The 27,586-nt window shown below is 62.2% G+C and overlaps 2 protein-coding genes and 1 long non-coding RNA gene across 8 annotated transcripts in view; 2 read left to right on the top strand and 1 right to left on the bottom strand.

The window, feature by feature from the left end:
* Positions 1-9,384, top strand: part of BICRA (BRD4 interacting chromatin remodeling complex associated protein) — an 80,577-nt gene extending 71,193 nt beyond the window's left edge. For all 4 annotated transcript variants that reach the window (XM_043600440.1, XM_043600439.1, XM_043600441.1 and 1 more), the window contains 8 exons: positions 2,780-3,382; positions 3,536-3,716; positions 4,035-4,144; positions 4,883-4,935; positions 5,996-6,144; positions 6,280-6,374; positions 6,596-6,698; positions 7,252-9,384. In XM_043600440.1, the coding sequence (XP_043456375.1) occupies positions 2,780-3,382; positions 3,536-3,716; positions 4,035-4,144; positions 4,883-4,935; positions 5,996-6,144; positions 6,280-6,374; positions 6,596-6,698; positions 7,252-8,369 (2,412 nt within the window). In that variant the 3' untranslated portion in view covers positions 8,370-9,384. The remainder of the gene's footprint in view (positions 1-2,779; positions 3,383-3,535; positions 3,717-4,034; positions 4,145-4,882; positions 4,936-5,995; positions 6,145-6,279; positions 6,375-6,595; positions 6,699-7,251) is intronic.
* The window catches only part of EHD2 (EH domain containing 2), a 29,810-nt gene continuing 3,120 nt past the window's right edge, over positions 897-27,586 (top strand). The window contains exons 1-6 of one of the 3 annotated variants that reach the window (XM_043600442.1): positions 897-911; positions 13,857-13,945; positions 15,938-16,402; positions 17,159-17,256; positions 21,218-21,630; positions 25,897-26,061. In XM_043600442.1, the coding sequence (XP_043456377.1) occupies positions 15,999-16,402; positions 17,159-17,256; positions 21,218-21,630; positions 25,897-26,061 (1,080 nt within the window). In that variant the 5' untranslated portion in view covers positions 897-911; positions 13,857-13,945; positions 15,938-15,998. Of the gene's footprint in view, positions 912-13,807; positions 13,946-15,889; positions 15,910-15,937; positions 16,403-17,158; positions 17,257-21,217; positions 21,631-25,896; positions 26,062-27,586 lie in introns of those variants that run through there. The other 2 variants (XM_043600445.1, XM_043600444.1) reach the window with 2 other exon arrangements.
* Positions 20,666-21,293, bottom strand: LOC122494909. The gene is made up of 2 exons (XR_006300297.1): positions 21,181-21,293; positions 20,666-20,895 (listed from the first exon to the last, which is right to left on the bottom strand). It is a non-coding gene; the product is annotated as an uncharacterized LOC122494909 (long non-coding RNA).

Genomic DNA, 27,586 nt, shown 5'->3' with positions numbered 1-27,586 from the left:
TATTTTTGAGAGGGAAAGAGACAGAGTACAAGCAGGGGAGAAGCAGAGAGAGAGAGAGAGAGAGAGACACGGAATCCGAGGCAGGGTCCAGGCTCTGAGCTGTCGGCACAGAGCCCGACGCGGGGCTCGAGCTCACGAACCGTGAGATCATGACCTGAGCCGAAGTCGGACGCTCAACCGACTGAGCCACCCAGGCGCCCCTGTATTTGTCTGTATTTTTAATGAGTAGGGGATGAATTTTTTTTAATTGTTATTTTTAAATGTTGAAAAAGGATTTGAAACATACAGCAACGTTCTAGGAACTGTAGAGAACCCACGGGTGTTCTTTGCTCTGTAACAGGATGTATTAGTTATCTGTTGCTGCGTAACAAATTGGCCCCCCACACTGAGCAGCTTTAACCAATAAGCATTAACTTACCTCGCATAGTTCGTGAGGACTAGGAATCTGGAAGCAGCTTAGCTGGAATCTGCTGGCTCACAGCCTCTCATGAGGAGGTCAGTTAGGGCTGCCGTTATCCGAAGGTTTGTCGGGGCGGGAGACTATGCTTCCAAGGGGGCTTGCTCACGCCCCCCTGGCAGGTGGCCTCAGCTCCTCCCCACGCAGCCCTCTCCAAGGGGCACCTCAAAACCCGCTCCAAGGTTTGCTTCCCCCAGAGTAAATGATCCGCCAGAGAGTCCCGGGACGAGAGCCGCGGTCTTTTCTAGAACTGCATCTTGGAAGTGGTGTATGCCCATCTCCGCCAAATCTGTTGGTCCCAGAGACTAGCCCTGGGACGAGACCCAGGGTGGGAGGGGACCGAATAATGAGGAGGGAGGTGGGCATCGGTGGGGGCCGCCTCTGAAGCTTGGCTGCCGCCCCGATGTACCCGTCGGCAGCGTGCTATGCTCTCTTTATCCTCCGTTCTCTCGAGGTGTATCCGTTTTTATGCTGAAGCATATGCGTCTCAATTGCAGACGTTCTCCTTTCCTCCTTAATGCCTCAGCCTTCGAGAACAAGAGTGTTCTCTGACTTGACCGCCGCCCAGTTACCAAATGCAGCAGATTGAGCATTGAGACAGAACCGTTGTCCATGGTGCATAATTTATGTAGCCAGTTGTCCAGCGGTCAGGTAATATGTTCCTCTCCTTATTTCCCTTAGCTTGCCGGCCGTCGTCTGGCCACCTCGCTCAGCTTCCCGCCTCACTTACTTGGGCTTCTCGAACCTGCTCTGGCCACGTGGGTTGTTTCCCTGCGTTCTCTGTTGTAACTACTCCCCCAACCATTCAGCAAGCGCCTGAATGGTTCCCGTCCCAGATTCCTAGAGGGCGGCGTACCAGGTCAAAGTCATGACCCTTTCAAAGCCCCCAGGCCAGGGGGCCCACCCGGGCGACAACCTCACCGGCCCCATGTGAGAGCCGAGGGCCTCTCGGATCTCTCCTTAGAGGTCGCAAGCCTTCGGGGAGGTGTGGATTGATTGGTTTGGCGGGGGCTTTCGGTTTGAACGGCGGGACGTTCTTCAGGGCCAGCCTCGGAAGGGTCCAGGGCGTTGGAGCCTTGACATCATGAGTCGGCCCACGTTGGGGGCTCAAGGCAGAGAGCCCCGGCTTTGGAGCCTGGTAGCACAGGTGGCCGCGGGAAGTCCCCTGAGCCCTCTGAGCCCGAATCCTTCCCCATCAACTGGGAAGTCACGGGGCGGAGGTGAGGCAGGGGGACTCGGGACCAGCCCGTCTCGGCTCCCTGACCTCCGTTTCCCCCCGCGTGAAGTGGTTTCAGCGTCTTCTCTGCTTTCAGGCCCGTGGAGGGACCACGCGTAAGTGGTTGCAGGTGGCCGTCCGTGCATACATCAGTGTGGGCTGTCCCCCGGGTGTGGACCCCGTGACAGCAGAAGGGGGCCAGCCCGGGGGCGGGCACACAGCGGGTGCTCACGGGTTAGACGGGGGCTACCGGGGTCGTGATTCCGGGGGGGGGGGGGGGGGGAGGGGACAGCGCAGAGGCGCTCGGTCGGAGGTGTGTTTTAGGCCAGGTCACCGTGTACGTGTAACAGACCCGCGCCCGGACCGCGTGTGCCCGTCTGAGAGACACCAACACACAGGCACACGCACACGTGGCCCCCCGGGCGGGCCCGCAGCCACGGCCACACAGGCACACGGGGGCAGAGGTCGCGGACACTTAGAGGGCCCACGGCTCTGGGCCGGCGTCCAGAGGGACCTGGCCCTGACCCTCGGTTGCCACCCTCGTCCTGGGCGCTCTGGGGCCCCCAGCCCCCCCCTCCCGTATCGGGGCTGGTGTCCGTGTTCCCGGCTCAGCCGGACGGCCAGGCCCCTCGGGGCTGGCGGCTGGGATGCCGCCCCTGTCCGGCCGCCTCCTTCCCCTTTGCTGCTCTGCTCGCGCTCCCTGGCCCCCCTGCCTCCCCGCTGGGCAGCTGGTGTGGTGCCCCCGCCGCCCGCCGTCACCACTGCTTTCGCCGCTGCTGCCCCTGAACCCTGCAGAGCTCACCCGCGTGTGGGGGGAGGGGGGAGGGGACCTCCAGGGAGGGGGTGAGATCAGAGGAAAAGGGACCGAGGTGGGGCGGGGGCAGGTGGAGGGGTGGGGTCGGGGGACCCGTAGCGGGTGGAGCGGGCTGAGGGGCGGGAAAGAGAAGCCGAGAAGCCGTGCTGAGTCCTTTCTCTCGAGACAAGGGGTGGCTCAGGAGGAGGTCGTTTGGTGGGGGCGGCTGGGGTGCCCAGCGCACTGGGGCAGCGGGAGCCAAGGTTGGTTCTGACCCCCGCCCCCTCCCCTCTCCCTCCCTCCCCCTGCCCAGATCCCGGCAGCGGCTCCACTCAAGGGCCCAGGCCCCTCCTCGTCCCCGTCACTACCTCACCAGGCCCCTCTGGGAGACAGCCCCCACCTGCCCTCCCCACATCCCGCCAGGCCCCCCTCCCGCCCGCCCTCCCGCCCCCACTCCCGCCCGCCCTCAGAGCCCACCCTGCACCCTTGCCCCCCGCCCCAGGCGCCCCCGACTCTGCCCGGCATCTTTGTCATCCAGAACCAGCTGGGGGTCCCGCCACCGGCCGGCACCCCGGCCCCCACGGCCCCAGGCCCGCCCCAGCCCCCGCTGCGCCCCCCCTCCCAGCCCCCGGAGGCGCCGCTGCCCCCGGCTCCCCACCTCCCGCCCGCCTCGGCCCCCTCTGCCGTGGCCTCCACGGACGCGTCCGCCAGGCTGCAGGCCCCGACACCGCCTGACTTCCAGCTGCAGTTCCCGCCCGGCCAGGGGCCCCACAAGTCCCCCACGCCCCCTCCGACCCTCCACCTGGTCCCTGAGCCCGCAGCGCCCCCCCCACCGCCTCCTCGGACCTTCCAGATGGTGACCGCCCCCTTCCCGGCGCTGCCCCAGCCGAAGGCTCTGCTCGAGAGATTTCACCAGGTAATCGGAGGCAGGGACCAGCCCCGCCGCCCACCCCGCGAGCCCTGGCCTCCCCGCACAGTCTTGACGGGGAGACCCTCCCCAGCCCTGGCGCCCGGCCGCCGCCACCCCTAGGTGCCACCTACCCCTCAACCACCTGTCCCCCGTCCTCAGGTGCCGTCCGGAATCATTCTCCAGAACAAGGCCGGGGGGGCCCCCGCCGCCCCGCAGACCTCCGCCAGCCTGGGGCCCCTCGCCAGCCCCACCGCCTCGGTGCTGGTCAGTGGGCAGGCCCCATCCGGGACCCCCACCGCCCCCAGCCATCCCCCTGCCCCGGCACCCATGGCCACCGCAGGTAGGGGAGAGGTAGCCCCACGCAGGAGAAACGGGGGGGGGGGGGGCGCTGAAGGCGGGTGGGCAGGGGGGAGGGGGTGCGGGCCGGGGCAGAGCTGTGGGTGCGTGAACCAAGGGGTCACCCGGACCTCACCGGCCAGGGAAGGTGCAGGAGGAAGGGCTGTCTCCCCCGATCCGAGGGGGCACTCGGTTCAGGGCCAGGCCGGGCTACCGAGGCCAAAGAACCAGAGGAAAGTGGGCATGGGCTTGGGGGTCACAACGTGGAGGGGCCTTTGTGCCAGTGACCCCTGAGCCCGGTCTGCCCCCACCCCACCCCCAGGCCTCCCTCCTCTGCTTCCTGCCGAGAGCAAAGCTTTTGCCAGCAACCTCCCGACCCTGAGCGTGGCCAAGGCCGCCGCGGCTGGGCCGGGGAAGTCTTCTGGGCTGCAGGTAAGGGGCACCAGAGTGGGGGGCGCTCTAGGGCCAAAGCAGCGTCACCGGGGAACCGGGAAAGGGTCCGGCGGGACAGAGGAGGCCAAGTGACAGGTGCCCAGTCTGGGCGGTGGGTCCAACACCAGGTCAGCCCGGTGGGCGCCTGTGAGAGCACGAGATGGACGGAGAGCCACAGACCCCGAGACAGAGCGTGATGACAGGAGTGATGGCCCGAGTGGGTCCCTGGGGGCGGCAGCCTGGAGAGGTTGAGGCTGGAGGAGGAGGAGGGAAGGGTCGGGGAGTCGTGCCATGGGGGGCCCAGACTGGAGGGGGGCAGAGCAGTGTGGGGGAGACTGAGGCAGAGACCGGCTGCAGGAAGTGCAGGGCGGAGGGGGGAGGAGGGAAGGCAAGAACACAGCCGGTGGAGGGACCAGGATGCCAGTGTCTGGGAGGGCCTCGGAGGCCAGATCGCTGCTGGTGGCCGAGAGGGAAGTGGGGGCGACTCCAGACAGTCAGCAGGGTCGGGGGGGGAGGCCGATACCCACGCTGGAGAAGGGGCGGGAGAGAGCCAGGCAGGTTCGACGTGACAGGCGGCGCGTCGTGTCCCGGGGCCGGGACCCCATCGCGGCGGGTCGGGCGGCGGGGCGGGGCATGGGCCCGCTCACCTTTGTCAAGGGCCAGGTAGAAAGGGGGTCCGGGCGCCGAGGGCAGGCCTCTCCGTGCCGATACCTCTCACCCGCCGGTCTCCTTCTGCAGTTCGAGAGCAAGTCGAGGAAGCCCCCCACCCTTCAGCCCAGCAAAGAAGCCTGGTGAGTTGCCGCCCCGCGCCCCGCCCCCAGCCTTCCCGGAGGCTGGGGAGCAGGCTGTGGGGACCACCCTTCAGAAGGGGTTAGCTGTGTGATTTGGAGCAATAGGATTCCCCCGCAGACCCTCGGTTTCCTCTCTAGAAAATGGGGTGGGAGTCGTAGCGGTCACAGGGCAACGGGTGTGGGTTCCTGGACGCTGGTAAGACGGGCGGGGGTTCGAGGGAAGAGGTGGATGGGAGTCCAGGTTGGTGCGTAGATCGTTGTGGGTCCGCGGGGCTGTTCGGATGGTATTTGGGTGGACGGGCGTTGGGGTGGACGAGGGGGGGCCTGGATGGGGGTGGGGGTGGATAGATGGACATTTGGGTGGGCGGGGGGTCTGGGCGGGCGACCGGTAGACCTCGGGTGCTCGCCCGCATGCTCTCTGTCGTCTGCCCTCCCACGGCAAGTGTTTATCCCATGGGCCCAGCCCTGTGCTGGATTCTGAAAACACAGGACAAGGATCCTGTGAAAACACAGGAGAGACAGCCACACCATAAAGCGATATAAGTCACCGCTACGGGCTGCGGTAGAAAACAGCCCTGGAGAGAACTGGATCCTACCCGCCCACCTCCCTCCCCCCCCTTCCCAGGGTTGCGGTTGGGACTGAGGCAGACTGGGGACATGCTGACCCCTGGCGGCAGGAGACGGTAGAACAGTAGAGCCTGGGAGGATGCGCTCCAAGCCCTGGCATCCGGCTCCCAGCCCTGCCTCTCCCTCGCCCTGAGTTCCCTGGGTGGAGGAAGGTCACTCCTCTGGGCCTCGAGTCCTTCATCTGTAGAGTGGGGACAGTGAGCGCGCCTACTCCCTTGGGCTGTTGCCAGAGTCCGTGAGACAGAAGGAGGCTGCTCAGCACGCATTAGGACACTTCCCCGGTTGTGGGCACTGGGGGGCCCGGGGCTCCGGGCGGGACCTGGTTTCTCCCGGCCTCACCACCAGCTCTGTGTGTGTGTGTGTGTGTGTGTGTGTGCGCGCGCGTGTGCCTGTGCGTGTGTGCCGTCTCTCCCCACCCCACCCCACCCCCCAGTTTCCTGGAACATTTGCACAAACATCAGGGCTCCGTCCTGCACCCTGACTACAAGACAGCCTTCCCCTCCTTCGAGGATGCCCTGCATCGCCTCCTGCCCTACCACGTCTACCAGGGTGCCCTCCCCTCCCCCAACGACTACCACAAAGGTGAGCCCCCCCCCCCGCCCCCCACCCGGGACTCTCCCTACCTGGTCTCTAGCGTGGGGAGGGGCGTGGGGAGGATCAGCGCGAGCCCCGCCCCCCCAGCGTCTGTGTCTCTGGACCTCGTCTCTTCTTCCTTAGTGGATGAGGAGTTTCAGACGGTCTCCACGCAGCTGCTGAAACGCACCCAGGCCATGCTCAATAAATACCGCCTTCTGCTCCTGGAGGAGTCCCGGGTAGGTTGCTGTCTGTCCCCCTTCCTCCCCGGGAGAGACCCCGCCCTTTTCCCCTTGCCCCCCCCCCCCCCCCCCCCCCCGGGCAGGGTGGAGGGAGGGAGGGAGGCTGGTGGTCAGATCCCAAGAAGGACAGTTTGGAATCTGCTCCCAGCCTTCTGGGTTTGCCCCCCCCCCCCGGGCCCTCCCCCTCCTGGCTGCTATTCTCTCTTCTCCCCCCTCAGAGGGTGAGCCCCTCAGCGGAGATGGTCATGATCGACCGAATGTTCATTCAGGAGGAGAAGACCACTCTTGCCTTGGACAAACAGCTGGCCAAGGAGAAGCCCGGTGGGTGGGGAGGGGAGGGAGGGGGAGGGCGAGGTGCCCCCCAGCTGGTGCCCCTACCCTGGAGTTAGACGGGGGCTGGGGAGGAAGAGAGGTGCGTGGCCTTACCTTCCTCCGCCACTAGGAGGCGCCCGAGCCTCGCCTCCGCGCAGTGCCTGGCTCTAGCCTGACCTGCGGGCTCTGAGACCAGAGAGAAGGGGGTTGGTTTCCTTCATCACTGTGTGTCTGTTGCACTCCATCCTGGCAGAGAGGGGACCCCCCCCCCCTGCAGCCGCCAGGAGATAGAAAAGCGGGGGAGCAGAGCCAGGACTAGGGTGAAGTCAGCAAGGCGGCCGACTCCTGCTTGCACAGCAGGGGGACTTGGGAATGGCAGGGGCGTCGTAGCCACCCGTGTGTCCGTCCTGAGGGTCTGATGAGCCGCGGCCTCAGCCCGCAGCCCAGTGGCTGGTGGCCGCGGGCTGCTCGCCGCACCGGGGCTCCCCCTGGCCGCGCCCTTCGCGGGCGCCTGGCGCCTCTCCTGACCCCCGCGCGCTTTCTCGGCCCCCTGGTTTTGCAGACGAGTACGTGTCTTCCTCGCGCTCTCTTGGCCTCCCCATCGCCGCCTCTTCCGAGGGACATCGGCTCCCCGGCCACGGCCCACCGCCGGCCTCGGCGTCCGGGGCCCCCGCCCAGCCCCCTCTGCACCTGCCCACCAAGCTGGTGATCCGGCACGGAGGGGCGGGTGGCTCGCCTTCCGTGACCTGGGCTCGGGCGTCCTCCTCCCTGTCCTCCTCCTCCTCCTCTTCCGCCGCCTCCTCCCTGGACGCCGACGAGGACGGCCCGATGCCCTCCCGCAACCGGCCTCCCATCAAGACCTACGAGGCCCGCAGCCGCATCGGCCTCAAGCTCAAGATCAAGCAGGAAGCCGGGCTCAGCAAGGTGGTCCACAACACGGCCCTGGACCCTGTGCACCAGCCGCCGCCCCCCGCCGCCCTCAAGGCAGCCGAGCCCCCGCCCCGGCCGCCGCCGCCGCCCCCGCCGCCCCCGCCGGCCACCGGCCAGATGAACGGCACGGTGGACCACCCGCCGCCGGCGGCCCCCGACCGCAAGCCGGCGGCGGCCCTGGCCCCGCACTGCCCGCGGCTGCCCCTGCGGAAGACGTATCGCGAGAACGTGGAGGCCCCGGGCAGCGGGGCGGGGGAGGGGGCCGGGGCCGGCAGAGCCCGGGGCGGCAGCCCGGCGCCGCCGCCGCCGCCGCCGCCGCCCGCCAAAGTGGACGAGGCCACCAGCGGGCTCATCCGCGAGCTGGCCGCGGTGGAGGACGAGCTGTACCAGCGCATGCTGAAGGGGGCCCCGCCGGAGCCCGCGGCCAGCGGCGGCCAGGGCAGCGGCAGCCGGGATCCCGCCTGGGAGGCGCCTCCCGCCAAGCGGCGCAAGTCCGAGTCGCCCGACGTGGACCAGGCCAGCTTCTCCAGCGACAGCCCGCAGGACGACACGCTCACGGAGCACCTCCAGAGCGCCATCGACAGCATCCTGAACCTCCAGCAGGCCCCGGGTCGGACACCTGCACCCCCGTACCCCCACGCCGCCCCGACGGCCGTCGCGCCCGCCTCCCCGTCGCCGCTGCACAGGCCCGAGGCCTACCCGCCCTCCAGTCACAACGGCGGCCTCGGCGCCAGGACGTTGAACAGATAACACCGGGCTGGTCTTCCCTTCCCCTGTCCCGCCTCCCCAGGTCCGCGCGGACGCCGGGGTGGGGGGCCCGGCCGGGCGTCTGACCTCAGCCTCCTGGGGGGGGGGACACGAGCCGCCGGGGATCCCCCGACAGTTTTTCTTGCCTAAGTTATTTGAGTCACAAAGGCCCCCTCCCCCACTTCCCGCGCCAGCCGGGCTTGTTGGGTGCGGGGTCGGGGGACTTCGGGGAGGGGGCTGTGATGTAAAATGCACCCCCCTGCCAAAGGTGGGGGCGATCCCGGTGTTTCGTCATTTCCTATTTCTTCCCGCTTTCCTGCCACGCTCTGCCCCACCGTCGGGGGGTGGGGGTGGGGGGCACGTGTGCGTTTGCCGGGGATGCGGGTACCCTGGTTGCTCCCCACGCGTGTCCCCGGACTGGGCTCGTCCGCGTGGCTTCACAGACCCACGCGCCGAGGGCGCTCAAAGCTGGGGGGGGGGGGGGGGTCCCTGCCAGCCTCGCTCAGCCCCTCTCTCTCTCTCTCTCTAGCGCCCCCCACAGGCTGTAAGAAGAACCACAGGGCAGGGCGGGCGTCAGCCAGCGTGGGGGGGGGGGGGGGCCCTCTCGCAGGGCTGTGCCCGCGGGCGCCGTGTCACATCCGCGTGTGTGCGTCCAGCTCCGTGTCCTGTGTCCCCCCCCCCCGTGTGTGTGCTCGAGTGAGCGAGAGAGAGAGAGAGATTTCGAACCCTCCAGTCCCTCGACTTAAAATCCGAGCACCTCCCAAACAGGAAACCGGGGTCTCCCTCCCACCCCTCCACCCAGCCCCCCCACCCCCACCCCCACCCCAGCCAGTCTTCCCAATGTTCTTCCTGCCGCCAGCCACCCGCGCCAGATTTTGAAATCTCGGACACAGAACTAGTACTGTAAGATAAATTTTTTTGTACTGTATTTATTGTGTATAACGATTTTTTTAAAGGAGAATTCTGTACATTTAGAACTCTTGTAAATTAAAAAACTGATCCTTTTTTTAAAACTGTACCGACTCCGCCTCGGCCCCAATGCTTTTGGGTCTTTGTTGGGGGGCGGGGGGAGGGCGGGGGGAGTGGTTTGAAGTCTAGGGGGTGGGTCCGGACCTGAGCGGGGAAGGGGATCGCGAGAGTTCGATTCCACGAATATTTGCTGAACGCCTGTCGGGTGCCTGGTCTAGGCACAGGGGTGCGGGCGGCCGAGCAGGGCAGACAGAAGCCCCTACCTGGGGGAGAAGCGGAGAAGGCCGACGGAAAGCAGTTAAACCAAACACGGGTGATTCTTACCGTTCCCCCCATAAAGTTCCGTGGTCTCCGCGAAGGCCGAATCCGCGAATACTGAAGTGCCCCTCCTGGAGGAAACAGGAGGTTAGCTTCCTACCAACGATCAGTCACAACATTTTCCTAAGCTGCTGGATACGTGTACTTCTGTAAAGACGTGTTGTTCATATATGTCGTTGATCCGTCCGCATCGGGCTCCTGGCCAACAGCGCTGTGACTCAGGCCTGAACGAAGCTTCTCTGACACCCGGCAGGTCTGCGTAAGGCACATCCCGGCCTTCTGGCGCTTAGGAACGCCGGACAGCCCTGCACCAGGGCGCCTTCCACCGCGACGTCGCCGACGAAAACCCAAAGAACGTGAAAACATGGCACCAAACAACTTGAAAAGGACCCCTGTCGGGACGAGAGCTGACACCAGAGGGCGGGGCGTTGGCTTTGCTCAACCTTCGCCGGAAACTACGCGGGCTGGACGACTCCCGCGTTTTGCCGGTCCGCGTCTGTCTGCGAGTTTTGGGGGTGGGGGGTACCAGTAAATTTTAACAAGCGGATGACGTCACAGACAGGGCATCCGGATACAATGAGGATCGCCTGTAAATGCGTGCAGCGTCAGAGGAAGAATAGTCGAGCGGCGCGTGCTAGGGTCCTGGGGCCACCATAACACCAAGTACCACAAATTGGGTGGCTTCAAAGAGCAGACATTTGTTCTTTCCCGTTCTGGAGGCTGGATGTCCCACGCCAAGGCGCCGGCAGCACCATGGCGTGCGGGTCCTAACTTGACCTTCCGGCTGATGGTTCTCCCAGGTGTTCTAGCCTTGGGGCTAACCAGCCCCGGTGTCTCCTAAAAGGAGACCGTAACCATACTGGAAAATGGCCAGCCCTTCCCCAGTGTGGCCTCGTCTTCGCTTGCTCACATCTGCAAAGATCCTGTCTCCCAATAAGGTCACATTCATAGGTGCTGGGGGCGGGGACATCGGCACAGCTTCCGCGGGGGGTGGGGGGGGGGTGGGGGGGTGGGGGGGGGGGGGGGGGGGTGGGGGGGGAACAATTCCTAAGACGGGGTAGAGGAAAAGACGGGGTAGAGGAATGGACAAGGCTAGTCCGGTCCTAGGACGCCTTTGTGTGAATGCGAAAACAGCGCCCCTTCTGGGCACTGAGGTTCTGTTTTGTTTTGTGTTTGTGTTTGTTTTAATTAATTAATTGATTTTGAGAGAGAAGTAGGAGGGGAGGGGCAGGAAAAGAGGGAGAGAGAACGCCAAGCCGGGTCCGTGCTGTCCGCGCAGAGCCCCCACAACGGCTGGAACTCACAAACAGAGTTCATGGCCTCGGCCCCAAATCAAGAGGTGGAGGCTTAACGGACTGAGCCACCCGGGAGGTGTCCCCTGGGCACTGAGTTTTGAAGAGCAGACGGTGAGCTGGACTCCAGCCCCCGCTCGCCCATTGGGTGGGTGCTTTGTGCAGTGGGCAACCTGTGGAACTGCACGTTAAGAGCCTCAGGATCGGTGGGAAAGGAAAACTCCTTTGAGGAGGGGATATTTGAACAGAGGCATACATGAAATGGTGGAGGGAGCCACAGTGAGATCCTGGGGGGAAAGCACCCAAGGCAGAAAGGCTCTGAGGCCGGAACACGCCTGGAGGGTTAACAGACTTGCAAGGAGGCCGCCCCACGTGGCTGGAATCTTGGAGGGTGGGAGAGGGAGGGAGGGAGGGAAGGAGACGTGAGATCCGAGGGAACCCAGCGGGGCCTATGGTGTAGAACCCTGTGCTTCATGGCTATGATTTTGCCGAGCCAGGGGGAGCCAAGGCCAAGGTCCTAAACAGAGGGCTGTGAGCGGACTTGGGATTCCTGGGCGCCCTCTGGCGGCCGTGGAGGGAACAGGTGGGGCGACCGCGGAAACGGAGCCCAGCTCGCAGGCCCAGGTGCCCAGGGCGCGTCTGGACCAGGGGGATGCGCCCAGTTTCTCCTCAGGCCCTTGGGGGTGTTTGTGGCGGGGGAAGCGGATATGTGGGGGTCTCAGGAAAGAGAGACGACCCCCTCCCCCCCCCCCACTGCTAGCTGTCTACTTCCCCACGTACGAAATAAAGCACCGAAGAACACGGTTCTTAACATCCTTGGAACCCTGCACGCTCCGGGCTGCGCCAAAAAAGTTTGGGGCGATTTCCGCGGAAATTCTGGGCTGCATGCGGCCCGACCGGGGATGATTAACGTTTCTGGAACACTTCAAGGGCACTGTTTCGAGCCCTTCCCCCCGGGATATTTTATTTAGGCCTCCCAGAAGCCCCAGTGTGGGGATTGATAGCCCCAGCTCACGGGTGAAGAAACTGAGGCCCGGAGGGGTGCAGGAGATAGTAGGCTGGGCCGCACGCCAGGCGTTCTGGCTGCACACCCAGCTTCCCCGGGAGCTGGGGGGCGGGCAGCAAGGCCTTCCCAAGAGGACCGTGCAGGAACCAGAGCCCCCCACCCGCGGGGGGGAGGAGATCAAAACTGATCTCAGCTCCTGCAAAGCTAGCCCCCCGGGGACCACACTTCACTTGCTCCCAGACCCCAGAAAGAGCAGAAGCGGCTCGGTGGGTGCCTGTGGCGTCTCCTTTTCCACAGCTGAAGCATCTGGAAAAAGACAGAGGCCCAGAACACCTCCCTCGGGGTCCAAGACGCCCCAAAGCTCATCACTAACTCCCAGCCTTGCTGGCCTCCTTCTCCAACTGTTGTTGTTTTTAATGTAATTGTGGTGAAACATGCATAATGTGAAATTTACCAGTTTAACAGTTTCCGGGTTTTTTCTTTTCTTTTCTTTTTTGCCTGTATTTATTTTTGAGAGACAGAGCGTGAGCAGGGGAGGGGCAGAGAGAAAGGGAGACACAGAATCCGAAGCAGGCTCTGAGCTGTCAGCCCAGAGCCCCACACGGGGCTCGAACTCACAGAGTTGTGAGATCAGGCCCTGAGCCGAAATCAAGAGTCAGTGGCTCCACGGACTGAGCCCCCCCGGGGGGCCACACTCTGTGCTTTTTGATCTCACTTCTCTGGGACTCGACGGTCTCATCTGTCAAATGGGGCTGGCAATACCCACTCCTCATAGGAAATGCTCGGGAATAGTGAAAGATTAACTCAACCAATGTTTACTGAGTCCGTGTGGTGTTTCGGGCCCTGTGCTAACCTGGGGACACGGCGGGAAGCCACCCAGCGGGAAATCCCTGGCGCTTGTGTTCTTGCCAGGGAGACAGCGACTTAAGCAGGGAAATGCAGAATGTGCAGAGTGGGAGTAAGAGAAGATAAAGCAATGATAATGCATTCAACAGGGAGCCCAGGGAGGGCTTCTCTGAGGAGGGGACATCTGAGCACAGATAGGAATGAGGGGAGGGAGCGAGCTGTCAGGATCCCTGCGGGGAGAGCGGTTCAAGTGGTGGGGAAAGCAAGTGCAAAGGCCCTGAGGTGAGAGGGCTGTCGGTGTGTTTGAGGAGCACCAAAGAAGCCAGTGTGGCAGGAGCAGAGGGGGGGGGGGGCGGGGAGGGAGGGAGGTGAGGGCAGAGGGAAGGGGCAGATCGCGAAGGGCGCTGGTAAATTCTAGGGAAACTATGACCCGTTGTATATAACACTGTGAATTCCTGATTATAAAAAGGTCCAACGAATACAGACGTTTACAAAGTATTCAGCGTTCAGTGGTTAAAAGAGAAGGGTTAAGGAATTATCAAGTGGGTATGTTTTATTTACTTTTGAGGGAGGGAGAGAGAGAGCGCGCGAGCAAGCAGGGCAGGGGTAAGCGGGGGGGGGGGGGGGGGGGGGGGACAGAGGATCCGAAGCGGGCTCTGCACGGACAGCAGCCAGCCCCATGCGGGGCTCGAACTCACAAACCGTGAGATCACGACCTGAGCCGAGGGGGAGGCTCACCCGTCCGAGCCACCCACGTGGCCCGCTGCTGTCGTTGTTGTTGGTCGTATTGATACTAGTATTCCCATATGAAGAGGAGGGACAGACCCGGGCGTGAGTGGCCCGGCGTCGGAGGCGGAACGGATTTTGAGCCCAGGGTCAGAAGTCCCGCTCTGACACCCGAGAAACCGCCCGGCCATTCCCCCACCAGGGGGCGCCAGAGGCCGGGCTCCCGGTTTGGGGAGGGGGGGCGCCTGGTCCCGCCCCCCCCCCCGCCCCTCCCTTCTCTCCTCCCCGCTCCGGGCCCCACCCGGCTCAGACGGCTCCGGACGGGACCTCGAGCACAGGCCGCTCCCCGGGCGCCTCGGATCCCCGCGGGACCCCCCCCCCCACCCCGTCCAGCCCGGTGCAGCCGCCTGCGCGCCCCATCGGTGAGTGGCCCCCGACCGCAGCTGTCGCTTCCCAGCTCCCGCCCACGGAGCCTAGGAGCCTGACCTGGCCCCGGATGATTCCCCTGCTGCCCTCAGACCCTCCGCGCTCCCCGGTGTGTGTAACGGTGGCCCCGATGTCCCCAGTGCCACCCCTCCAAGAAACCTGGTCTCCCCGACTCCCTCCAGCTCCTTCCTTCCAGCCTGTAACGGTGCCCCCTGCCCTCCCTACCCCTCCCCGTCGTGCTCAGTGTCCCCCACTCCCAACTCGCCTCCCCACCCTCTCAGCCAGAAGAGACCCCCTCCTTAGGCTCTCCCTCTGGTGCCCTCACCCACTCCTCCCACTCGAGAGCTCCTCTCCTGCTTCTCCAACCCAGGGCCTGTCCAGCCACCCCCAAATTGTCCCTCAGACCCCTCCCTGCCTGGGACACCGCCCAGGGCCCCCTCCCTCTGCCAACATCCCAGTTCCTGCCTCTCCTTTACCTCTCTGGCACTCTCTCCCCTTCTCTTTTCCTGTTTATTTATTTATCTCTTCTCCTTTGCGTATCATTGTGATTTTATGGATGTTAACATTTTTGATGGCCAGTTACTTTTGATGCTCAAATCGTCCCATCGGTTGGCCAGTGGGGGCTCCTTCAGGCTGGCCCCTGTGTCCCCGTGCCACACCTTTGACACCCTGTGCCCCATCTTTGAGCACCTTCCCAGTACCTGACGCAGCTTCACTGATCCTTCCCTTGCCCCGGCCCTGGCAACAGCCATTTCTCCAAGGGGCCCTGTTTTTCGTGGTTTGGTTTTGTCTTGTTTTGCTTCGTTTTGCTTTTTAATGGCAACTGGTATCTGGAGACTCCAGTCTGACCCAAAGCTGGTCCTGTGGAAAGATCAGTAACATTATAAGCATCTACCGAGACGGATCAAGGAAAAAAAAGAAAAAAGAAAAAAGACACACAAATGACTGATATCCGGCACGAAAGAGGGGGCAGCACTACAGATCCTACAGAGAATGAAAAGATAGTAAGGGAATATAGAGAACACAGTCTGGGTGCTGGGGGTGCTTGTTGCTGCTGGGTCGGTGATTCTGTCCTCCCGAGTTCTTAGACTTAGGAGCGCAGGCTCTGAGGTCAGGTTGCCTGGAGTCCCAGACCGCGCACTTTCTAAGCAAGTGATTTGGGGCAAGTTATTGCTGTCTTCGCGAGCGAGCCCGCTTTGTGAGTCAGACATGTGGGGATAACAACAGCCCTATCTCACAGTGTTGTTATGAAGATGAAACGAGTCAGAGCAGTGTCTGGAATGCAGTGATCGTAAATGTTATTATTCTTGTGATCCCCTGAGGTCTCTTGTACCTGAGTGCACCCTGGCAACTCCTCAGCCTTAGTTGCCACCCCTCCTGTGTCCAGCAACCTCCTCCACGTGTCTCCCAGCTCCCAGCCTTGGCACACACCATCCTCTCCGCCTGTTTTGCACCGTATCCTTGTTTTGCATGGAAGCGAGCAGCTCAACAGTCAGCTCCGCCAGAGTTTGCCGCTCCTGTGGTCAGTTCACTGTGTCCCCCCCTCTGCTGCCACTGCCCGGCATTTCCCAGGCACCACTGACTGCTTGGTGCCACGTCCTCCCCTCAATGGGGACTCTGAGTAGGTACGGGCCAGTCTCAGTCCTGTTTCTGGATCCATAGCTCCTGACCCATGGCTTCAGTGAAAATGTGTGGATTGATGGAAGGGAGGGAAGGGAGGAAGGAAAGGATGAGCAGCGGATGAAGGAATACATTTCTTCCAGGCAGCTTCCACAGCCTTCCCTTTGTCCATCCCTCGGTCCCCATCCAATCCTGCTTCCACTGAAAACCTCGTTCTCTTCCTCCTGCCTCCTCCACGAACCATCACGTCCTGCCCTCCACCATCAGTGCTCTCTGCTGCTCCCCCCTCCCCATTTCCTACCCTCCTCCCCCTCCACCAGGCAGCCCCCCCCCCCCCCCGCCGTCAACACCCTCTCCTCCTCCCGCAGGCAACTCCCCCCGGCCCTGCACGTCTCCCTCGGCAAGCCCAGTGGGCAGCGCTCGGCCACCATGTTCAGCTGGCTGAAGCGGAGCGGGGCGCGGGGCCAGCAGCCCGAGGCCATCCGCACGGTGACCTCATCGCTCAAGGAGCTGTACCGCACCAAACTGCTGCCCCTTGAGGAACACTATCGATTCGGGGCCTTCCACTCGCCGGCCCTGGAGGACGCCGATTTCGACGGCAAGCCCATGGTGCTGGTGGCCGGCCAGTACAGCACGGGCAAGACCAGCTTCATCCAGTACCTGCTGGAGCAGGAGGTGCCGGGCTCCCGCGTGGGGCCCGAGCCGACCACCGACTGCTTTGTGGCCGTCATGCACGGGGACACGGAGGGCACCGTGCCGGGCAACGCCCTCGTGGTTGACCCGGACAAGCCATTCCGCAAGCTCAACCCTTTTGGGAACACCTTCCTCAATAGGTAGGCACTTTGAGACGCAGGGGGGCAACTTCCTGTCCCTGGCGCCTCCGTCCCTGCCCTGCATGCGTTGCTTTCTTTTCAGCCCCAATTCCCTTCTCTCTTCCAGATCCTCCCCCCTTCCTGCCTCTGCTCTTCCGCCCCCTCTAGGGCCCATGGAGCCAGCTTGCCTGGGTCCGACTCCTTTCTAGCTGGGCGGCTCTGGGCAAATGACTTAACTTCTCTGTACCTCTCTTAGCCTCATCTGGGACATGGGGATAACCACGGTCCCCGCTCACACACGAGGTGCTTAGAACAGTACCTGGCACAAAGTAAGTGCTCAGTGAACGTCAGCTCTGATTTTTTTGTTTTTTTTTTAATTTTTTACTGTTTGTTCTCGAGAGGGAGGGAGAGAGTGGGCGTGTGAACAGGGGAGGGTCAGAGAGAGGGGGAGACACAGAATCCGGAGCGGGCTCCTGGCTCTGAGCCGGCAGCACAGAGCCTGACGCGGGGCTCGAACCCACAAACCGTGAGCTCACGACCTGAGCCGAAGTCGGACGCTCAACTGACTGAGCCACCCAGGCGCCCCTGATTTTTCTTTTTTTTTTTTTTTTCCTTAAGTAAGTGTTATTTATTCTCTGTCCTGATCTTCCTTTTCTCTTTCGAGATTCTTCCTGCTCTCTGCCTCATTCACCCTCTGTGGAGCCCTCGTCTGCCTTCTTCTGTGGCCTCTCCTCCTGCCTCTCCCCGCGTTGACCCCTGCCTCCCCCTCTGCCTCAGGTTCATGTGTGCCCAGCTGCCCAATCAGGTCCTGGAGAGCATTAGTATCATCGACACCCCGGGCATCCTGTCAGGCACCAAACAGAGAGTGAGCCGTGGTGAGTGGGGCCGGACGGCTGAGCCTGAGGGAGGAGGCGGCCCGGCCTCTGCTGGGACACGGGCCCGTGTCAGCTGGCCCCAGCCGCCGGGCAGCAGAAGGGAGCCCATGGGAGGCTGTGATTCCTCCGTGTCTCCACACGTTGAGGGCACCGGGGAGGCGTGTGCGTGAACACGGGGGGGGGAGCAGGGTGCAGCCCGTGTCTGGGCTGGTCGGGAGGACAGAGAGGGAGAGATCGAGAGAGACAGAGGGAGATACGCCAAGTCAGAGACAAAGATCTGAGCGCCCGGCAGCCTTACCGAGAGACAGGAGGCCCAGAGAGGAGGCAGAGGCCGGGCAGGGAGGCCCTGGGTATGCCCCCCCCACCCCCACCCCCGCCCCCAGGCACGCTCCTGGCTTCTACGTCTGGGCCGCAGATGGGGCTGAGCAGGGGTTGGGAGGGGGAATCTGGGCGCCGGCCAAGGCCCGGCCTGGAATTTATAAACAGCTGTGCAGGGGGAGCAGCGGGGGGTGAATTCCAGCGGGGGCCCCGGGGGGAGCCGGCCCCCCACCCCAGCCCAGCCAGCTCAGCCTCTGCGCCCCCCCCACAGCCCCCCCCACAGTTTCTGTCCCGCGCCCGCCTGGCCTCAGGGGCCCGGGACTGGGGCAAAGGAGGCCGCCTTGTGGGGCAGAGGGGACGGGAGGCTGGGCCGCGGGGCAGGGGGAGGGCGAGGAGGGTTACGGCGTCCCTGGCCGCTGCCCAGCGGGCGCGCGTCCCCTTGGGAAAGAGGCAGGGGGCAGCTGCCGAACCGATCAGAGGGCGGGCTGGCAGCCAGCCTGAGGGGGGAGGCAAGAGGCTGGGCTGAGGGTTCCTGGGGCGCTGCCTCCTGGGGCTAGGCCTGGGAGAGAGGGAGGGGTGCCGGGTGGGGGCTGAAGGCTGCGGGGAGGAGAGAGTAGGGGTCTCCTTCCCTGGCAGGGTGGGTAGAGGAAGAGGAAGTCTGTCTGTATGGGTGTGTGTGTGGCGGAGGGGGGGGGTCTGGGAGTCTGCGCCTCTGATTGTAGCTGGATGTGACTTCGTGGGGCGCATTGGCGGAAAGCGTGTATATAATATCCGGGGACACACATGTGTGTGACCCTAGCATCGTGGAGACTCTGGTGGGGGGTTCGAATCCGGGCTCTGATATTTGTAATTGTTTTTAAGTTTATTTACTTATTTTGAGAGAGAGAAAGAGAGAGAGAGAGAGAGAGAGAGAGAGAGCACGAGCGGGGGAGGGGCAGAGAGAGCGGGAGAGAGACAGAATCCCAAGCGGCCTGGGTACCTGTGAGCGCGGAGCCTGATGGCGGGGCTCGAACCCCCCCGAACCTTGAGATCATGACCCGAGCTGAAACCAAGAGTCTGCCGTTCCATCGACCGAGCCACCCAGGTGCCCCGGGGCTTTGCTGGTTTTAGCCCGTGCCCTCGGGGCAAGCCACTTAATCGCTCCCTGCCTCAGTCTCCCCATCTGTAAAATGGGAATGATAATAGTATCGGCCTCCCTAGGCTGCACAGGGGGTTAAAATTAAGGGTCAGACCCTGCCAGGAACTTCGGTGTGTGCACACAGTAGGCGCCGTGGGCGTGCTGAGCACGGTGTACCTGCGTTGAGGGCCATAGCCGGCCGGACACCCCCGGGTGCTCTCTGCCACGTCTCTTGTTCCCACGCTGACTCAGTCTCCCTCCCTCCCTCCCGCCCCGCATGAGACACACTTTCCAAATCCTAGCCTGTGTGTGTGTGTGTGTGTGTGTGTGTAGCCACTGGGGATGGAGGGAGCCCCAGACGCTGTCCCTCTGGTTACCCAGCCCTTCCTCCCCCCCAAACAGTGTCGCCCCCCCCCCCACCCGGTCCAGTCCCCAGGGGCCACAGGGGACCTGCTTCCTCCTTGGAGCACCCAACACCAGCCCCTCGGGGGAGCATAGGGACCCATGCGGGCTCCTGCTCTGTGCCCCCTCCTTGCATGTCCTGAGTAAATCCCGTCACCTCTCCGTGCCTCAGTTTCCTCCTCTGGAACATGGGGATCATAAGAGTGCCTGTCTCCCGAGGTTGTTTTGAAGACTCAAGGAGTCGAATCAGGGGGAGGATGAAGTGACGTCAGGGGAGTCAGCGGCGGGCTCCCTGCTCCTCCAGTTAACTCCTTCCTCGTCCCCCAGGTCGCCCTTGGGTCCCCTCCTCCGAGAAGCCCTCTCTGACCACCACCCCCCCCCCCCAGGCTGGGTCAGGTGCTCGCCGCTGGGCTCCCCCAGCCCATCCTGACCACTCTGGGCCTGTCCTCGGTGGACCATGAACCCGATGAGAACAGGACTGGCACTGCCCTGGGGTGGTTCCTAAATGACACACCCATGGCGTCCTGTGTGCGTCGCAGCTAAGACTCGTCGGGCACTTGCCATGTTCCCAGGCTGTTGGGGTTTTGGGGTTTTTTTTTTACCCGTTTAATCGAGGTGTAGTTTACATGCCTGCAGCTACTTCTTTGAAACAGGCACTGTTTTAGGCTCTTATTTTTAATAAAAAAAAAATTGTAACGTTTATTTATTTTTGGGAGAGAGAGAGAGAGAGAGAGACAGAGCACAAGCAGGGGAGGGGTAGAAAAAGACGGAGACGCTGAAGGAGGCTCCGGGCTCTGAGCTGTCAGCACAGAGCCCGACGCGGGGCTCGAACCCACGGACCATGAGATCACGACCTGAGCTGAAGTCGGACGCTTAAACCGATTGAACCACCCAGGTGCCCCCCTTTTTTTTTTTAAGAGAGAGAGAGAGACAGTGAGGGAGGGGCAGAGGGAGAGAGAGAGAGAAAGAGAGAGAGAGATCAGCACGGGAGCCCAAACTGGAGCTTGATCCCATGACCCTGGGCTCATGACCTGAGCCCAGATCGAGAATCAGATGCTCAACGGACTGAGCCACCCGGGCGCCCCTTCGGCTCATTATGTATATTGGCTCGTTTCTATTCCCTTGTCCTCACCACAGTCCGACAGGTGATGTTCCGTCACGACTTCCATTTCACAGAAGAGGCCACGCAAGTTCAGAGAGGTTTCCTACTCGCTTAAGGTCACACAGCTGGGGGTGGGGTGGGGGGCAGAGTCGGGATTCAAACCCAGGTCTTCCTGGCTGCCATGTCAGGGGGTTGCCAACACTCCTCTCTGCTCCCCTGAGCATCGCTGTTTGAGTGAACAAGCGAGCAGCAGAAGAGTGAACAGTGTGAACGAACGAATGAATGAGGAAGGAAGGAAGGAAGGAAGGAAGGAAGGAAGGGAGGAAGGAATACAGGAACCAGTTGTCGAGCCAGATACTCCACGAAAGGCAAGGACCTGTCTCTGTGTTCTCTGTGGCATCCCTGGTGCCCAGGCTAGAGCCTGGCACACAGAAGAGCTGTAAATACTGTTTACATTACAGAGATGTAAATACTGTTAAATAAACTCAAAATATTTACCATCTGTTCTAGCAAAAGCATAGCCAGAGCCAACGTGAACTCTTTGGTGGCTGGATTGTGGGGAGATCCAGAAGTCCTAGGACGGGGCTGGGGTGATGGTGGCACTTGGGAGACTCGCGGAGGGGTGGGGGGTGTCATAGAAGCACGGAGAGTCTGTTAAGAAACACTTCAGTATTTTGACAACCTATACGTCTGGATCGGCCTAAGGAATGAATGAAAAGGGGGTAGGTGATCAGTCCTCTGTAGCCAGATGGCCCGAGGGGCTGGGGGCTGGGGTCAGAGTGATGGAGAAATTCTGGGGGCTGGGGGGGGGGGCAGAGGAGCGGGATGCACTTGGGGGCCTGGGCGGTTTCTCAGAGAAGGGTTTTTGAAAGTCAACAACCTGAACGTCCGTACAGTCCGCTATCAATCCAAAGGCGCTATCAATCCAAAGGCGCGGATGCTTCAGAAAGGCTGGAGGGCAGGGAAGGAGGGGGGGGGGGCTGACCTCTGCCCTTCCCGCCCCTTGTGCTCCGTACCCGCAGGCTACGACTTCCCGGCCGTGCTGCGCTGGTTCGCGGAGCGCGTGGACCTCATCATCCTGCTCTTCGACGCGCACAAGCTGGAGATCTCGGACGAGTTCTCGGAGGCCATCGGCGCCCTCCGGGGCCACGAGGACAAGATCCGCGTGGTGCTCAACAAGGCGGACATGGTGGAGACCCAGCAGCTGATGCGCGTCTACGGGGCGCTCATGTGGGCGCTGGGCAAGGTGGTGGGCACGCCCGAGGTGCTGCGCGTCTACATCGGCTCCTTCTGGTCCCAGCCCCTCCTGGTGCCCGACAACCGGCGCCTCTTCGAGTTGGAGGAGCAGGATCTGTTCCGGGACATCCAGGGCCTGCCACGCCACGCCGCCCTGCGCAAGCTCAACGACCTGGTGAAGAGGGCCCGGCTGGTGCGGGTGAGCCGCGCTGCGGGGGGACTGGGGTGGGGCGGGGAGCGGTGGCCGGGGGCGGGGACGGCCCTGGTCCCGCCTCCCCGTCCGGTCCGCTTGGCTGCCAGTCGCCGACTTCTCGGCTCTCCGATTGGTTAGTTCTCTGGTCTAACAGATTCCTCCAGGCTGGGTCATTGTGGCACAAGGTGGCGTGGCCCTCCCCTCGCACCGCCCCCAGTGGCCCACAGCCTCTCCACCCACCTCCACGATGCGTTTCCTCTCCGCCCTCCTCTTCATTCGTTGCACCTTCACGCGGTCCTCCTGGCTCTGGCCTCAGGGCCTTTGCACCTACCGTTCCCGCTTCCTGGAAAGCGCCCCCCACTCCTCGCCCCTCTCCTACCTGGCTGTCCGCTTGGCGCACGCCTCACCTCCAACGAGACTTTGCTTAACCTGCTCAGGAAAGCTGCCTTGCCCGCCCTCCGTTTTTAGAACTCTCCCGCGCCCGTCTTGCTTGAAGGCTTGCTGTAGTTTTCTTCGCGGCGCTCATGACTGCCTTGCGTTCTGCGTACTTTGGAGCTTCTGGGTTCACCGCCTGCATTTAAGCCCCACAGAATCAGAGATGTCTGAATTTGTTCACCGCCGTGCCCCCGGCGCCTGGAACAGAGTTGGTGCTCAGTCAATACTTACTGAACAGAGGGCCTTTGAACGGACACCCTTCTTCAACCACACCCCCCCTGTGCCTGGCCCTGTGTTGGGCGGTACTGAGGATCCGGAGCAGTTCAGGGGAGGAGACAGACCCAGCCCCAGACAGCGATGGCGCAGCGTGCACAGGGCTACCCGTCCTGGGGAGCTGGGGGGGGGGGGGCAGGGGCAGGGGGCTTCTTGGAGGAGAGGGCGTCTGAGCTGCAAACCGCAGGGTGAGGAGGGGAATTCTAGATAGTGGGACCAGCGAGTGCCTGGACCGGAGATCAGCACATGGCCAGTTCAAGAGAGAGGCAAGATGGCAGTGTTGCACCCGGTGTAGACAGCGCGAGGAACTGAATCCGAGGCTGGGGAGGTGGGTGGGAGTCAGACCACCCAGGGCTGTGGCCTAGAAGCTGCGCGGCGTCCTGGCAAGGGGGGGGGGGGGGGGAGGGTGCTGGGGAGCCATGGAAGGGTTCGGAGCACAGGAGGGACGGAGTCCTACTCGGGCTGCCTTCTAGCGGGTGGATTCAAGGGCCGCGAGACTGGGGCCAGAGACCAGGAAGGAGGCTGGGGACCGAGGAACGGGGAGGAGGCTGGATCAGAGCAGGGCCTCGGGGAGGGGGAGGAGAGCACTGGTTTGAGAGCGATCTGGGAGGCCAAATGGAACATTCTTAGGGGAGGCTGCCAGGGAGGAGGTGGGGCAGGAAGCTGGGCAGGCAGGGAGGCCTGGAAGGTTGTGAGAGGTGGAGAGCCCGAGGTGGTGGTTGCGGGAGCAGCAGAGAGGGGGCGAGTCAGGGCCCCCACCCCCACCCCCACCCCAGGAATCCTCCTTGGGAGGGCGTGGCCCAGCGGGTGCCTCCAGGCCTGCGGGATCCACCTTTCTCTCCTCCCCCGTCCGGGCCCTGGACTGTCTCTGTGTCCCCGTCCCTGCCTCCTCTCTCTGTCCATCTCTCGCTCCCCGCTCTGCCTCGCCCTCCTGCCCCCACGGCCCCTCGGGGAAGCGGAGGACGGGACAGCGGCGGGGAGCCGGGGCCCGGGACCGTGGGACAGAGGGGCGGGGTCGGGCCGGACACCTGGTGCCCCCGCCAGGCGGGGGGGGGGGGCGGCTCCGGAAACCCGGACAAACCCCGGAGCCCGGGACCCGCGCCCCGGCCCGGCCCGGCCTCCCACCTTATCTCTTCCTGGCACCTTCCCCCGCTTCCTCTCTGGAAAAGCCATCAGCGCCCTCCCGCCTTGCCTCTTCTGGGTCCCCGAGGGGCCGCCCTCGGCCCCGCCCCCTCGCCCCCATTGGCCCGCCCTCGCGGGCCCCGCCCACCCGCTTGACCACACCCCCCGCCCTGATTGGCCCCCTCGGACCTACGGCCCTCTCCTTCGCTTTCCTCCCGCGGAGCCTTCTGTGGCTCCCCAGTGCCGCTCGCACAGGGTCCCTCAGTGACCAAGCCTCGCCAGCCCCGCCTCTACGCCGTGTCCCCCACTCCTTCCCCGTGTCCGATGCCGCCAGACTGGGTCCGGCCATCAGACGACAGCCTCCCCCCAACAGTACGGGGCCTTTCTGGACTCCGGGTAACCACCCCTCGGTGCCTCGGTTTTGCCCGTCTGTATCGCATCGAGTCACCTGGCTCTGCCCTTTGGTGGCAGCGATCGCTGCTCGAAGGGGGCGAGTTCCCTGTTCTGATACTTGAGGCCGAGATCTTGGGAGGGTCTGATTCTAAAGAGCCCAAGGGGGCCCTGAGCGTTCTTCCCAAGCTTCTCTGCGGCGGCGACTCAGTGACGTTCGTTCGACAGACAGCCACCGAGCACCTACCACGTGCTTCCGCACTTTTCCAGGCCCCCCGGGGGTTACAGCACCAGATGGGGTTACATCTGGATCACCCAGATGATGTTTGTTTGTTTTCTTGTAGAATCACGTCTCGGTGGGGAGGTGGATCTTAAACAAATGAGTCGATAGTAGCTTACGCGATAAGGACCGCGGAGGAAAATGAAGCAGAGGAAAGGAGATTGGTGAGGGACTGGGTTTAGGGAGGTCAGGGAGGGCCTCCCTGAGGAGGTGCTGCTGAGCAGAGACCTGAATGAAGGAGGGAAAGAGTGGAGGTGTGGGGGAGGCCCCTACCGGGCGGAGGGAACAGTAAGTGCAAAGGCCCTGGGGCAGGAACGGGCTTGAACAAGGAGCCCGGGGTGGCTGGAGGAGACACGGTGGAGGAGGTCATGAGGATTCAGAGCCAGCCAGGGGCCGCCCAAATTGTTAGCATTCTAAACCTATGATTCACGAAGAGAACTTGAAAACCAGTGTTCTCCGTTGAACACTTGAGACCCTCTCATGGCGGAGCATTTAAGCCCAGTTCAACGTGTCCCCTCCCGTCCCTGATCCCACCCATCAGCTCCCAGGGCATCTTCCCTGGAGGCAGCGCCCCCCCCCCCCCCCCCCCGTGAGGAGTCACTTGTGTCTTTTTCCAGATGTATTCTATTTTTATTTAAGCATTTGCAGTTAATTACTGAGCTTCCTGTTAAAAACTGGGAATGTTCATTCCTCTGCCCTCCTTGTTTGTTTTTGGATAACTTACAAGATTGGAGATCAGAAGGTTCCCAAGTTCGTTGCTTTCCTCCACAACTGTTTCTTGAGTGCTTTCTGTGCGCGTTGTGCCCGTGCTGGGGACAGAGGGAATAGATAAGGTCCCAGCCCTCCTGGAACTCACATTCTGATGGTAGGAGACAGAGTAAGCAAACCACCAGATAAGCAGAATAACGATAAGGTGCAATAAACATTGTGGGGGCGGGGGGGGGGTGGGGTGGAAGTGAAGTTAGAAAAGAATTGGATGGTGGTAGTTGGGGCACCTGCTACTCATAAGATGGCCTCTGGGAGGAGGGTGGCATCGAAAGGAAGTTGAGGGACCCAGCTTGGGGAGATTGGGGCAGAATTGCAGGCAGAGAGCGGCATGTGCAAAGGCCCTGTGGTCAGGGAAAGATTGGCATGCTGGTACAAGGAAGGCCGGTGAGGAAACTGACACATGAGTTGGTCAGGGGCGGGGAGAGGATGTCGGATGAAGCACCAGCGGCCCAAATCATGGAGAGCCGTGGCTCTCAAAGCTTTCAGTCACAGGAGCTCATGGCACTCTTAAAAATGACTGAGGGCCCCAAAGAGTTTGCAGGCACATGGGCTGCGTGGAGAAGGGATTGTAGGGGCAGGAGAAGCCGGGAGGCCAGGGGGATGCCTGCTGTGTCTCCGCGGGGGAGAGATGGCGACAGGTGCCATGGGGGCGGTGGCGCCCGAGGTGGACAGAAGCAGTGAAAGCAGAGGGGACGGACGCAGGAGGCAAGAGCTCGTGAATCGGAAGCTCTGGGGACGCCTGGGTGGCCCCGTCAGTTGAGCGTCCGACTCGCGATGTGGGTTCAGGTCGTGATCTCACGGTGCGTGAGTTCGAGCCCCGCATCAGGCTCTGCGCTGGCAGCGTGGAGCCTGCTTGGGATTCTCTCTCTCTCCCTCTCTCTCTCTCTCTCTCTGCCCCTCCCAGCTCTCCCTCTCTCAAAATAAATAAATAATGTTAAAAAAATAAAGAAAGAAGCCGTAGGTCGGGGGCCCGGCGGGCTCAGGCAGGCACTCTCTTCCCGCAGGTACACGCGTACATCATCAGCTACTTGAAGAAGGAGATGCCCTCCGTGTTTGGCAAGGAGAACAAGAAGAAGCAGTTAATCCTCAAGTTGCCCGTCATCTTTGCGAAGATTCAGCTGGAGCATCACATATCGCCCGGCGACTTTCCCGACTGCCAGAAAATGCAGGTGGGAGGTCGCCCAGGAGCGGGGCAGAAGGGGGCAGCTTTTGGCTTCGGGGGTGGGGGCCTCGAAAACCGGAGGGATGGAGGGCAGGTTCCGGAGAACGCCTCCTGCGCGCGGTTCCATAAGAGCGTGGTTTTGTGCGTTAGGACAAGAGAAAACCACAAATAACTGGTGTAGTTAGGGTGGAAGTTGGCTTCTCTCCGTAAAGTCCTAGAAGGTGGCCCAGGGCTGGTTTGGTGCTTTACAGAGCCGGGGACCCTGTCCCCTTCTTAGTTGTCCTCCATGTCTGGCTTCCGGTTCCAAGAACCCCACATGGTACAGAATGGCTGTCGAAACTCCAGCCATTTCATCTGCATTCCAGTCAGCCAGAAGAGGTGAGGGAGAAGCGAGGGAAAGATAATGATACAGTCTCTCTCTCTCTCTCTCTCTTTTCTTTTTAAGATTTTATTTTTAAGTAGTGTCTGCACCCGGTGTGGGGCTTGACCTCAACCCCAAGAGCGATCAGGAGTCACATGCTGTATCGAGTGAGCCAGCCAGGCACCCCTACACTCTCTTTAAGGATTTTTTTCTAGAACAGTGCCATCCAGTAGCACCTTCTACCATGTTGGAAATGTTCTACGTTGTGCCGTCCAATATGGTAGCTGCTGGCCCCATTGAAACTGAAAGTTTAGGTTTTATTTAATTTTAACTAATTTAATAGTCTTTCATGTTTATTTTGAGAGAGAGCGAGAGAGAGTGGGGGAAGGGCAAAGAGGGAGGGAGGCACAGAATCTAAAGCAAGTGCCAGGCTGTCGGCACAGAGCCCAACGCGGGGCTCGAACTCACGCACCGCGAGGTCATGACCTGAGTCGAAGTCGGGCGCTTCACCGACTGAGCCACCCAGGTGCCCCTAAATTTATTTCTTTGTTTTTTATTTGTTTTGAGAGAGAGGGAGAGAGAATCCTAAGCAGGCTGTACTGCTGTCTGAGCCACCCATGCACCCCCCACCCCCACCCCGGGGCCCCTTAACTAGTTTAAATTTAAATAAGCAGAGGTAACTACCGTCTTTTGGAAAAGGCGATTCTGGGGTCGTGGATGCAACGCGTGCTGGTATCCAATTGGCCAGAACTTAGTCATGTGACCACAGCTGGCTGCAAGCTGGGAAATGTAGTCTTTCCTCTAGGGGGCCTGCTGCCCAAGGGATGCCAGTAGTGAGGAAGAAGGGGCAAATGAATACTGGGGCTCCCCGGGCATGTCCAGGCCTAGGATTAACCAGTGTTGGGGAGATCCCTGGGTCCGGGTGCCGTGCCCTGGGGTGGATGATGAACTGCTGATGAACCTGGGGACAGAGGTCCGGGCTCAGGCCTGGAGGTGGGGACTAGCCCACCCCGCCCCCTTCCCCTGGCCCGGCCGGAGCCTCCGTCTGGAGACTGCATTAGGCTGATACTCAAAGCCCGTGCCCTTTGGGTCTGAGATGTTTGCTCACCCGAGCCCCTGAGGAATCGTGGTGCAGGGCAGTTCGTTCTGGCCGCTTGCAACCTCCGAGAGT

The sequence above is a fragment of the Prionailurus bengalensis genome, chromosome E2 (assembly GCF_016509475.1).
Source record: "Prionailurus bengalensis isolate Pbe53 chromosome E2, Fcat_Pben_1.1_paternal_pri, whole genome shotgun sequence".
NCBI classification, from domain to species: domain Eukaryota; kingdom Metazoa; phylum Chordata; class Mammalia; order Carnivora; family Felidae; genus Prionailurus; species Prionailurus bengalensis.
The sequence above is the reverse complement of the archived record's forward strand: the minus strand, read 5'-3'. Positions and strand labels throughout refer to the sequence as shown.